This window comes from Rhea americana, unplaced genomic scaffold (assembly GCF_003343005.1).
Source record: "Rhea americana isolate MKP2758 unplaced genomic scaffold, rheAme1 scaffold_27, whole genome shotgun sequence".
NCBI lineage: Eukaryota > Metazoa > Chordata > Aves > Rheiformes > Rheidae > Rhea > Rhea americana.
This window is the reverse complement of record NW_028186390.1, coordinates 240,702-254,341: the sequence shown is the minus strand read 5'-3', so window position 1 is coordinate 254,341 and position 13,640 is coordinate 240,702. Positions and strand designations below refer to the sequence as shown.

Below are 13,640 nucleotides of genomic sequence, written 5' to 3'. Positions count from 1 at the left end.
TGAACACAGTTCCTGTAACATCTACCAGATGTGGCTTTTAGCAAATCTTCAACAAATTAAAATAAGACTTGCAATAAATACCTGTTTTTTACTGGAAAATTGAACATCTCAGCAGCTGATTGTCTAATGGAAGAGTATTTTTAAAATAAATTATTTATGAAATGTAAGCTAAGGATTTAATACAATATTTATATAATGCACTTCAAGGACAGTGGAAAGCAATTTACCATTTTAAATAACTAAACATACATGTTTCTAATGATAAAGTAGCTGTTAATAGAAAGGGTCTTTTGCTGTGATAGAAGCTTCATAATATTTTATATTTTATTTATATATGGCTGCAAATTTAGGAGGACAAAAAAATCATGAGTTTCCAGTATCATGTTTTACGTTTTTGTTAAAACAGAATATTCACAAAATAAGCAAATCAGTAAATTGATGTCTATTGACAGGAGTTACTCAGAAGAAAAAGGTAATTTCCTCAATCTCCACAAAGCATCTAGTTCCATGAATGATTGCATTGATTTGCAAGGGACTATCTGTAGAAAAACTAGATGTGTCTCAGCTTGAATCAGAGAAGCAGCGTCTGACCTAGAGAATTACAACAAACTGTAGGTTAGAACTTGAAGCTTCTGAAGAGCATGTATTTTCATTCACCTTGAAAAGTCTTCTAATTTTCATGTACTTGAACAATTACCTTAGGTATATCCAAATTATAAAACTGTTCATTTTGCATAATAATGCTAGGCTCTGTTTTGCATTATTTCCTTTAAATTAGTCAGGACTGTGTAGACCCACTGACCCTGAAAGTCAGCAGGATTGGTCAAACTGCAGCTGGAACTGTGCAAGACTCCTAGGGACTTTGAAGGTGTCAACACTGATGATAAGGCAGCACCCCAGCACAGACCTCCTTGCAAGAACCTACCAAGGCTGCACTGAGCACAATGAAAACAGGGTTGCCTCTTGTGCAGACTCGGCTCAGGATATATTTTTAATACAGCTTCGGGGCACTGTCCTGTGAAGTGAACAATCTCAGCTCCCGTTAACTTTGGCACATTATGCAAAAAGAAGGCAATTTGTTTAAGCAATTCGAATGGACATCAAGGCACGGTGTTTGCTTCTATGATACATATAATAATTTGATATGGCTGACAAAACAGAATTCTAAGCAGTGACCAAAATTTGACTAGCAGATTAAGGAACTCAGGATTACCAGACAGCCTAAGTAGGAGTAGTCTGAAAAGAAATTGTACGTGATAAAAAGAAAATCTCCTTAATATAAAAAGTAAAAACAAAGCACCTAACAACTTTGAAGAAGTTCTCATTAGAATTTTCTGTTTTGTTCTCATATTCAGCTTGTCCAAGTTCATGTACCTCTGTTCAAGGTTTGTTTACCTCAAATTCTTGYCAGGATGTACTTCAATGCTTGCATGTTCCCATTGGAAAGGTAGATAATGGCATTTACTGTCAAATACCTCTCACAAAATGTTAGGAGAGCTAAGCTCTGGATTMTTGTTTCTTGGTAAAAAAAGCAGAACATCACAAGATAAAAAATAAGCTCAATCTTGTTATTGTTGCAAAATTTACCAGTTTAAATGGGCATACAAAATATGCATTTTTAATCACTGATGAAAGCAGTATTATTTTCAGTTAGAGGAAACTATAGATGAATAGTTATGAATAGTTATAGAAGTTTTTTTGAAGTACGTTTAACTTTCATGACACTGAAAATAATTACAGAAATGCCCTGAGAAAAACTTCTTTAATGTACATATTTCTTTATTCAGATAAAATGCGCATCACTTTTAAAATGTCTTGCCCTTTAAAAATATATTTACTGTCATCAGAGCAATGCTTGTGGTTTCAGGTAATAGACTTCTCTTAGTTTCGGTTTAACTGAGCAGATGACCTTGTAGTTAAGGGACACCCTCACTTCTGACCTTTAGGATCTTAGACAAGCCTTTCCCACGCTGGCGCGTGGGTTCGACGGTGAAAATTCCAGGCCTTTGACCTTTCACGTTTCTCACAGCAGACAAACCTTGCAGGGAATCCACAGAATAAGTTGTTTGTGGTCCCTTCTGTACCTCATGAATTTACTGATCACATCCGTGAAGGTAAAGATCCGTACCTAGAGATACTGCAAAATTTATTGATCCCATTAATTTGCCCATCAAGAGAGTAGAGGATGACTTGTATTCAAACCCACTGTGGAAGCATTGTGTACTGCAGGCATTAGCATTTATCTGCTGTGGTGGAAGCGCACGATGAGTATCACTTTGTGGTATTATAAAACCTAGAAAGACATTAACAATTCTGTTAAAATTTCATGTACTATAAGCCTCTTAGGGTACTGAAGCATATATTCCATTTGGAGGAAAACAATGCCTGATAAATTTTCACCACAGCCGTCTACTTCAGGGGCTACTTAAGGGACCAAATAGTGAGTTTTTATTGAATAGTAATATTTTATGCCAAGTCTTTTTTTTTTCGGTTGAAGATTGCTCATTTGTCTAAGAGAGAGGCACTACAGAATCATTTTTTACTGTTGTTGTAAATCATGTGTGAAGGCTGAAATACTGATATTTTTTAAATGGAAGTTTGTCGCCTTATTTCATCTATGATGGAACTGCACACATTTTATTTATTTTATTTGATTATTTATTATTATTTTATTTTATTTTATTTGAAACAATCTTCATACTTTGAAATGCAGCTTTTTAACGTGGTAAGGATTTTATAATCCCATTTCCCAGGTTTTTCTAAGTAGGAATTCAGAGCCACATTCTCAAAAGTGAATAGATACACAGCTGATACTTACAGGATTTTTATGAACATTTAAGGTGGAGTTGTTCAAATCTCACAAGTTTTGATGGAAATTAGTTGCCTGCATTGAATTTTGAGTGCTTGAAAGTAGTATGCTAATGCAAATAACTGTTGCATGCATAGATGTGTGATACCAGAAGATAGAGTTTTGTACAGAAACATTATTGACAATCTGTTCGTAAAATGATGTACTCTTTCTTAGAATTATTATTCTTTTTCTTCCTGTATGAGTRAATAATCTGGCAATCTGAGTTTTCTTCCTGTTTTCACCCAAAGCTTCTCTACCTCTATTTCACATCTGTAAAACTGTAACTTGGCTTCATTCGGCCGAACTCTTTCATGTTTGGTTTTTGACTTCGTAGGTGTTGATGGCTTAAGGAAGAACATGTTCTGGTCCTTATACATCCCTGTATTTAAATCACACTCTTGGTCTGTTCCACATGCTTCCTTCTTAGGCACTGTCAAGAAAAATGTTTCCCGTTTTCCACAAATTGTCTCAATCCATCTCCAGTAGGCTTTCTTCTGATTTTTAACTTTAGCAGTGCTTTCAATTCTGAAAACTTCAACTTGACTTTGAAGTGCGTTCATAGTAGTCTTTACTCCCATCTGTAAGTTCAACAGTGACACCCTCCCAGTTCTGGCACTCTGTGACTGCACTTTACTGTACAGCCGTTTTTGGCACTCTGTGACCATGCTTTAGTGTGTAGCCCTACCACTTTACAGTCTACTGATGGTAATTTCTCACTTAATTCTAGGACTGAGAGCTTGATGTTTTCAGGTACCTGCGTGTGTGTACCAGTTATGAATGCTCTGAAGGGAAAGATATGTAGAGTTGTATAGATGTTCTTTTCTAGCGCTCTTTCATTTGCAGCACTGACTTTTAAATTGATAATAAGGAAAACCACGTATGATTTGGGAGTTCGACAGAAGAGCTGGGATTCTCTTGATCAATATTTGCTGTCATTCCTGCTATGGCACAAGTGTTAAAACATGTTGAGTTTTCAAATGTAGATGCAGTCCTGTGCTTCTCTGGGTATTCAGACAAGTGACAAACTAGTAGGTGTCCTGGTGGCTGATTCATGAACATGTTATTATATGAATCATTTATTGTTGCATGACCCAGTCTACTTGCATATCCAGAGTGAAAATAATGATGCTGTAGACCTCAATGTTTGCTGTTAAATATAGTCGTCTTAGGTTTTGTGTTTTGCGAGAAGTAGTCAGTTCCAACATTTGGAAGATCTTCTGCTCATTTATTTAGATTTAGGCTGAAAATGGAAGATTCAGTCCAGGGTGGGAGAATTCAGGCAATATTAAATTAGACTACAACAGCTGTGATGGGAATGGTCAGTCTGTCAGTTTTCCCTTTTTTTCGTCTCTTCCAAGGCCTTTGATGCCAGATGCTGCAGAGTACATGAAGGATTTTCTAGAAGCTTGAGAGAAAGGATTACGGTTTTTTTGAGGTCAGCTGGGAGCTGCCAGTTCTTCATAAAACTAGATCATAAAAAGGGATTTTAAACACCATGCTTTGCCAGTGGTAGAGAACAGGGAGTAAATAAAAAGAAATTTCTCATATGTACGAGGTCCCTTTATCTGTCTTCTTTTCTCTTTTCCAATCCCTAATAAATTATGATTTTTGTATTATTGTATTACAAACACACAATTTCAAACAAAATAAAAAATATGAATCACAAAATATTTACACTTATGTGCTGTTAGAATCTGTGGAATTTATAGCTGAGTAGTGTTCCAAAYATACTGCATCTTTCTGGCTTCCTGTCATTTTAGTCTATCCAAGAGCTGTAGCAGCTATAAAGGAGGTGAAATTGGCACAATGCAAAGAGGTTTCAGGGTGTCTCCTTCCTCAGAGCTTGAGGCACTATTTTGTAATATATGATTCAGCGGTAAAAAGTTAGAGAATTTTTCTCAGAAGAGCAGTGGGGTCCTCATTTTATTTTATTTTTTTCCATCTTGACATCACTGAATTACAGAGTAGATAAAGTTGGAAGGAACCTCTGGAGTTTCCTCTTCTGCTCAAAGCAGGGTCAACTAGAGCAGTTTGCTCAGAGTTATATAGTCACGTTTTGAACATTTCCAAGGAAGAGACTCCACCACCTGCCTAGGTGGCCTGTTCCTGTATATGACCATCATCACAATAATAATAATAAAAAAAWCTTTCTATTTAAATGAAATTTCCTCTATTTCAATTTGTGCTAACTGCCATGCCACTGGGCATCACTGAAAAGAGCCTGGCTTAGTTTCCTTTACTCCCTTCTGTAAGTATTTATACACATGGATAAGATGCCCTCTGAGCCTTTTCTTCTCCATGCTGAACAGYCKKGGCACTCAGCCTCTCCTCATAGAAGAGATGCTTCATTCCTGTAGTCATTTGCRTGGCTGCTTTGCTAGACTCACTCTGGTAAGTCCATATCTCTTACTGGTTGGCCTGCCATGGTGACCTCATCAGTGCTGAGCAGAGGGGAAGGATCACCTCCCTCAACCTTTTGACTATGTTCTTCCCAGTGCATAGAATCATAGAATCAGTATGGTTGGAAGGGACCTCCGGAGATCATCTAGTCCAACCTCCCTGCTCAGCAGGGTCACCTAGAGCATGTTAGACAGGGTTGCATCCAGGAGTGCAACCCAGGACATTGCTGGCCTTCTTAGCCCCAAGGGCACATTGCAAACTCAGGTTGAACTTGTCCACTTGTTGGCCAGGTCCTCTTCTGCAAAGCTGCTTTCCAGTTGACCAGCCCCGAGCCTATACTGGTGCAAGGAGTTACTCTTCCTTGGTACAGGACTTCACATTTCCCTTTGCTGAACATCATGAGAGTCCTGTCAGCTCATTTCTCCAGYCTGAGATATCCTTTTTCTTTTCAATAACTGCTTTTTAATTGGCTACACTAAACTGCTTCAAAATACAATGGATAGAATAACTCAGGTTTTCTTCCCTAGGTTTCCTGGGTGACAATTTTCCATTCTCCTTCCACTGTAGGAAAAGAGATCCATCAGCCATCCTATTTGTCATCACACTGAGTTCTTCTGGCAGATGGTACCTTCCCACTTCTCCCTCCTCTCAAATGCAAGAGGTGGGAARTATTGTGTGCTATTCTTTTGTCCTTGTGGTTCATCATAGGTTAGGAAACTAATAGTAAAAGCTTGTAGCTTTGAAGAACATCCATCTGCCAGATTTCTGGTCTCAGACTCTCTCTACTTGAGGAATCATCTTTTCTTCTACTCTTTGGCTTTGTGTTCATAGTTTTTGCTCAATTGAGACCACTTGAAATTGTGAAATCTTTGCCTTTTCTGTTTAGAATTCTTTCCTTAAAGAGTCAATAAGTAGCATGAAAGGCTGCTCATGCCTTGACAGACTGTGCCATGTTGACAGACACATTAGATATGGAGGGGAAGGGCTTTAAACAGTCACTTTTCCATCAGCCTTCGGAAGCTGCAATTGCAGAGAGACTGCTTACAATCTTTTGATGCCACGGGCAGTAATTACACTGAATAGACTTCTACTAAAGGTTAGGCAAAAAAAATGTAATTTGCCAGGAAGCAATATGAATTTCAGCTCCCCCTTTTTTTTTCAATGAAGGTTTATCTGCATTACATGTTGGGGGGGGCGTTGGGGGATCTTTTTTGATACTTGTTCTTCCTAAATCTGTCGGTCATGATTGCATTCTTTTTAAGTGATTATGTGAGCTCGAGTGATGTTTTAGCTTCCTATTTTGTGAACTTTCTATTCCTGCTAAGTATGGAATCTGGGAGTTCTTTCTACGTTGAGTTTTCATTTTTAGTCATAGCAAAAGCTTTAAGTATAATTACTGTGTCATTGTTTTAGTTTGAAACAAAAGCAGATACAAGAATGTGAGAATCACAGTACTAAAATTTTTCAGGAAATAGAACAATCTAGTTATTCCCAATGTCTGCAGTGTAGTCCTTTATAAGCATAGAGCTTTAGAAGCTTGTCGATTGTTAGTTGCTGTCATTATTTAAATTAAGTATGCTTTATTTTCATCTCAATTTTAACTGCATACTTCTGTCTGCCAAACTGTAGTGAGATGCCTGGCCTGCACAGACTGAAATCTTTCACGTTAAAGAAATACACTGAGCTTCTTGAATTTTTCACCAATATTCTTATAAGAACCGTCACATTTCTCAGTCCTTACAGTTGCTTTCCTGACTCACTTTTGAACTCTCTGTAATGCATCAGTATCTTCTCATTATGGATATTAGAACTGGATACTGTTTGAATGTAGTGGGGAGTAAGATTGTGCAGGCATCAGAAGCTTAGCTGAAGGATTCAAAAACATTATTTCAATAACTGATTASGTATTTTTAGTGTATCGTTTCTTTTACTTTTTTAGTCTGTCATTTCATTTTACTCCTTTTTGAAAAAGGAGTAATTATTTCCTCAAAGAAGAGTTGCTATTGCATGAATTATTAATAAACAYCCAGTAATAAAAAACATTCTGTTGAGTAATAATCCATAATTAATAGAAATTAAATTGCATGTGCAGTATTGGTGACTTCCTATACCAAACCAGTGTCTGATTACTTGCAGTTGTGACAAGTGTAGCATCACCTCATATACCTTGATGATGCTTGTCAAGCTGCAGTAGTTAGAGAGACTGTTGGGAATATTCTACTGTAAACTGCCAGAAACCTAAAAAATCAGCCTATTGAAGTTATTGTTTGCAAGCAAAAATATGAGGTCAGACAGCTGATACAAAAACATTACATCTAATTACTTAGTAAGGCATCTAAATATATGTATTGTGTATCTATATGTATGTCAACTTAGTGAGTAGTGAACCATGAGAGATGTTCATTCTGCACTATTTCACTGAAACATAGTTACCAAAACTCAGTCATGTCCATCAATGCACAGGCTTAATGATCCAATGATGCAGAATGCTTTTCTTTTTTTCTTTTTTTTTTTTAGCCTTTACCCAGGAAAGCTTATCATTTTTATATAAAATGGAACTTTTTCAATTGAACAAGAAGGAAATAGTCTTTGTTGAACTAGGCACCTAAGGCCTGCAAACCAATTTACTTTTCGGCTTAATGAATCGAGATCTGCCTGCACATAGGTTACTGACTTTTCCAGTATTTAGAAACCTAATATGTCTGCCGTAAGTAATTGTCTTAAGTGGTTGAGACGTAGTTCACCCAAAGGCATAGAGGCTATATAGCAGAGTAGGATGGAAAGGACCCAAATTATATTTCCTCAAGCTACTATGGCAGGTCATATAGAGGGATAAATTTTGAACTGAAGAAAGCCAAGTGATCTGATTTTTGTTTTTCTCCATTTTAAGCAAACAGACTCGTAATACCACAATTAGTTTTGGTTTTCCTGAACAAAAATTCTCAARTTTTCAGTTGTCAACCAGGAAATTTTAAGGAGGGTATTTTTCCATATTAACACCCCCCACCCCCCCCCCCCCAAAAAACCTGGCCTATTCTAACACCCTTTAACTACCATACCTTCAGCCCTAAGAAAGAGTGAGTATTATGATTTTCTAGTCCACATAGTTATCCTGCTTCTTTCTTCTCTCAGTGATATCCATTTGTGTGGATCAGCTAAGCTTAAAAATTCTAGAATAATCAGCTATACATATTTTAGTTAAATATGARTATAGTGTGCAACTGGGAGGGGTATTTGGTGATGTACAGTTGGGAGGTTGTTATTTATATAGTATCTAATATTATTTATTCAGATTCCTTGCATATCCCAGACTTCTAGCATTCTGTGGATTACTGTAAAGCACAGAATAAAAACTGGAGATTACCTATGACCTTTGTAATGAACTCAGCATCTAAATCTGCTATGTGAGATGTTAGCAAAAGTTTGGAGAAAATGTTCCACCAAACCCGTAATACTGTGGCTGGGGGGTGGGTGGGGAAAGRGCCTTGCGTTACTTACTGTGGGTTCCACGGGGTAGATGGTACCTCTTTCTACTAAGGTCCTGTTTTCTTTGATGCTTCTTTAGCACCACTTTGTGTAACTGGATGACTTTCTCAATACATGTTATAAACTGTTCATTTGAAGGGATAACTATTTTGTGTGTTGTATTTTAAACGAAAATGCATTTAGAACCTCAGGTTTTAGAAGGGATTAAAAAAAGGAGATGGAATGGTATTCTTCATTTGGGTTTCTCTCTGAAGTTGCTGGAATTTAAACAAGGGATTGATAGATCCCTTTAGGTGTCAAGTTAATGAAGAAAAGGGACGTCACTGGTTTATTCTGTATTTTTACATACTTGTGCAGCCAAATACAATTACATATGAAATGCAACCAAGTTCTGCATGACAGATTAAAAGCTGGTCTCAAATGAATAAGTCATAGTTGAATCAGCTGGGCTCCCTGCTGCATTCTACTTTTGTTATTTTTAAAAAGGTCTACATGCTAAAAAGTTGGTTCTGTTAAATATTAGTAACAGCGTGTAGTGAGTTTAGGTTACTAAAGTTGAGTGAAGATGTATTGTCTGTCTTGTGTGTCACATCTGGTAAATGGCTAGTTGCAGTGGTAACTGCCGAAAAAGGTAGAGGGTCATTGGTGGCACATAAATTCTTTAAACAAAACCTAATTGTAGCAAATTCTAATATTAGTCTTTGAAGAAAGATAAAAGAGAAGGAAGAGAGAAAGACAGCTTTTTTTCTTTTGTAAACTTACTGCTTTATAGGGGAAAAATAGCTAGAAATAGTGTGTCTCATACAAAATGAAAAACAGTGAAACAGCTGTATGAATATGAAACAGAAAGTTCTCCAGCTTCAGGCATTACAGGTTTGTTTGGTTARGTCTAATTTTGGAAATCATTTAGTGGAGGTAAATGAGTTGCACAGGAGACTACTGTAAACAAAAGACTCGATACATTTACTTTGGCAAGAGTCTTAAGAAGACTCAGTCCTTTCACTGCCTCTTTTATACAGCCTTCTGTAATACTCTCACTGACTGCCTCTGTATCCAGGCAGTTCTTATTTCCCTTCCTCCCTCTCTGACAGCTTCTTTCCCCTGGCAGGTAGGATTTAAGGGTGGCAGCACCTGTTGTTGAATTACTAGTGTGTAGCTGTTCAATAACTCTATTCTTGTAGTAGCTGTGCCTTGACTTCTAAAGCCAATGTGTTTTGCTCAAGTAGGAATCTCTTCATGCTCTTCCAGTCTAGTATTAGAGTATAATCTGTTTAAAATGCCTGACTTTTTAATTTTGGCTCCTATTTGCTTATTCTTTTTCTGTTTTTGTTTTTACCATTAGATAGCTTTACACCTACAGATTCTCTAGGCATGTTGAAGCTTAACTGATTTTTCTAGTTTTCCAGCGAAGAGTAAACCATAAGAGTTGTAATTCCAAGTCTCTCTACACATGTGGTAAAGTCAAGGCTCTGCCCATTCCACACCTTCTCACTCACACTTGTGTGGGTGGGGAAGCACATTCAACTATGAGGGACAGAGTGGCCATGCAGAGCCTACTTCTTCTCTTTTTTAAAGCTCCTAGTGTGAGCATATTGTACATGTGTAGCACAGTTTTCATTGATTTCTAACTCTGTGAAGATATAGTAGAAAAACAAAATCAGTTTCCTCTCGTTGCTACACTCACTTGCTGGCACCTTTTCTCTGCACTGTCTGACTGCTGCGTGGCCTCGGAGAGTCTCCGTTGTGCTCTTGCTTTGGTTAGTGTCCTCTCTCCTTTTGGGTGSAAAGTGGGTTTCCTTCCCTTATGCTTCGCTTAAGTGCTTTCATTGCCATCGAACAACATGTCAGCTCCACATTACCTCCTATCTTGCTGTTTAGAGGTAGAAAGGATTTCCCCCTTCTTCTGACTTCCTAATAAGGGGAGAGGAGATTCTCTTCTCCTAACTTACGGTTTGAAAGGGGATCAATTCTCTGGTTACATCTTTCCCACATGTGGAAAGTGGTCTGCATTTTCATTTCCCTTTCTGCCATGCCATGCTGTTCTCTCTTTTTCCCTAAAAGGAAAGACTTTTACCCCGTTCCTTCCTACTCTTGTGTTTGTTTGGGGCCTCCAGTTGGTTCCATTTCCTGAATGCTCCATGTAATGGCCAACTACTGAGTTTTGTGCTTCTGAGATTGTTAGGCAGTAGTTTCAGTCAAGGAGTAATTAATTATTCAGGTTTACTGTGACTTCTGAAGCAGACTGGGCATATTCTGCCTTTATTTCTTTAAAACATARAATTATTATACTTTCATTTTCAGATCACAACAAACCAATCTCTACACATTCTCACAGAAGGTAGCAGTGCTTCTGGCCATGCTGATGTATCACTAATCCCAGAGGAATCTGCATGGTCATTTTCTACTGCTGCCATCAGAAGAGGAGATTATCTTTATCTCTGAAATTGCTCCCTTAGTGCTCATTAGCTAGAAATACAATAATTGAAAAACTGGTAGGAAAAGGTTTTGTCTAATAGTAGTCCTGATCTCTAAAATGGACGTTAACCACATAATAATTATACATTAAAATGTTTGACCAATACAACTGATATAAACAAGCCAACAATAGAAATGAATGCCTAGCAAGAGGTTTTATTTCAGATTAGTTCAATCCCATGCTGCATGTACGAAATATCTATACACTTTAAGGTCATGCAGCTTATTCTAAAGAAAAACATGTGGTTTAAGCTGCGTGAAGCTTTTTTGCACTTCCTTTTGCCTGCAGGGTTTTTGAATGCCAGGAGAAACAGACAGCTTTATTTTACTAGTATTATTCTCTGGTAGTATAACTTTATTTCTAGAGGGTTATGCTCAATAGCATCAGTATATTCCTGATAATTCTTATGATATGGTATTTCCTGTTAATTAATTTCTTTTGTGGAGGATGTTTTACTTGCTTTCTAAAGCACATCAGAATATACCAAGTAATCTCTGAATTCCGAAGGATTTGTGACTCTAGACTTACTCTTCTAAGCTCTGAAACATTTCTATTTATTTAAATATTAAAACAATCTATTTTCTTTTTATCAAAAAAAAAGTAAATTATGACGACAGAGATCAACGCAGACACGACCTCTTAACAGGTGGCAAGGTTGAGAGGAAAAGGTTACACTGATTATGTTTGGGGTGACCATAATGTTCTTTGTATTTCATAAGGCCATCAAAGACTCCAAAGTGAGGGAGTGGCAGAAATTTGCTTATTTCGGAGTTTCTGTTACTATAGCGATCTTCTAGTGAAACCTCATGGAGAGGATAGAAATGGAAAAACTGGCCATGTCCTTGTCCTTGACAGGTGCACTTTCCAGTTACRAGCACTGGCTGAGATGAATCTCATTCGCGTACGTACGGACTGGCTGCAAATAGCATAGTCAGTAACTACAGAAGGAACTTGGAATCTCTGTGTGCGTATTTCCTGTCTGTTGGAAAGGTGCTAAGCAGAATTTAATAGTTTGTGGTCTTTCTGTGTGACTGAGTAGGGCATTGAATACTGTTGAACTTTTAATTTACTATGAGGCAGCCTGATATAGCATGGTTGTGTGTTTAACATACACACACATAATGAAGTATATTTTATAGTCAGCTGGAGTTCTTTGATGAGCCTTTGTGTTATATTTACCACATTAAGTTGAGGAAGAGGAAAGAAGTTCCTGTAATAACATATGTGTTTGTTTTTCTGTTTAGTAAATTGACAGGTGTTTGGTTTTTCTTGTGTCTGCCCAGGAAACCACGTCTTGTCTCCTGGAGAGTCTGTTGGAAAAGGTTTAACGCCAGAAGCTGCAAAAGATCTTGGTCTCCCCGAAGGGACTGCAGTAGCAGCTTCTCTCATTGATGCGCATGCTGGAGGACTAGGTATTCAGTCATATTTACTGTTCTTGGAAATAGGAGTATATTGAATTAATTTCAGAAAGCTGTTTTTTCACAGCTTGTTTTATATCCAGTTTTTTACTCTGATGCTAATATTTGTTYTTATGAAATAGCATAATTAAAATAAAAAAGCCTTCTCAATAACTACTAGTAGTGAATATATATTTACAGAAAATGGTTTAAATRTCACTAAGTTTATTTCTCTGTAACTGAATTTCTCAGGTATCCATTAACTCTTGTTACTTCCACTTTGAGTTCCTAAACTGAAATACTATTGTGTTGTCTCTCCAACATGTTGATAGTTGCATCTCTTGTTGCTCAAAACTTTGGGGCTAGGGAAGAAAAATGAAAAACTGAAGTTCTGAGAGAGAAATCTCATGTCTGAGGCTTGTTCACAGTTTTTCTTGGTTAGTTTTAGGAGTGATTCATTCTTTGTTTAAATAAAACAATAAAGACTTCTCAACATACGTATGCATAGCAAAATATGAGATATATACCCAAAACACTATTTTTGATCTAACTCTTAGAGTATGGGCAATAGTGTATGTAAGATGGCAAAAATAAGAGTAGAGGGACAACTGGCCCATGAGTAGTATTGCCTTTTTGTGGTAAGTACTGAGACTCTGAATATGTCATCTCTAGCTGGAGTGGGAGGCCTAATGCTTAGATTTTTTTTTTTCCTTTTGAAGCAAAATATTCTGAAGTGCTCASTTTCAACTGTATTGAAATGAAATGTGTGGTAAGGCTGAACAGCTTCATTTTCTTACTGTGCTGTTTGGCCTTATCTAAATGCAGTAAAAAACAAAGTGATTCAGTGTAACTTTTCAGCAGGAAATTGAGGTTTTTTAGTTTGATAGGTTAGAAAAAAATGTTAGAAAGTTTCAGTAYTATTGAAACATTACTGTTCAGTGGAAATCTACTGCTCATCAGAGCGTTTTTCTCTAAATCTAAATGAAATGTGCTTAGCTGCTAAAGTATCAGTTTTCTTTCAAGTATTTTG

The 13,640-nt window shown here is 37.1% G+C and overlaps 1 protein-coding gene across 7 annotated transcripts in view; it reads left to right on the top strand.

Moving 5' to 3' along the window:
- Window positions 1-13,640, top strand: part of FGGY (FGGY carbohydrate kinase domain containing) — a 152,145-nt gene that overhangs the window by 59,192 nt on the left and 79,313 nt on the right. For all 7 annotated transcript variants that reach the window (XM_085307962.1, XM_085307963.1, XM_085307961.1 and 4 more), the window contains one exon: window positions 12,497-12,625. In XM_085307962.1, the coding sequence (XP_085164088.1) occupies window positions 12,497-12,625 (129 nt within the window). The remainder of the gene's footprint in view (window positions 1-12,496; window positions 12,626-13,640) is intronic.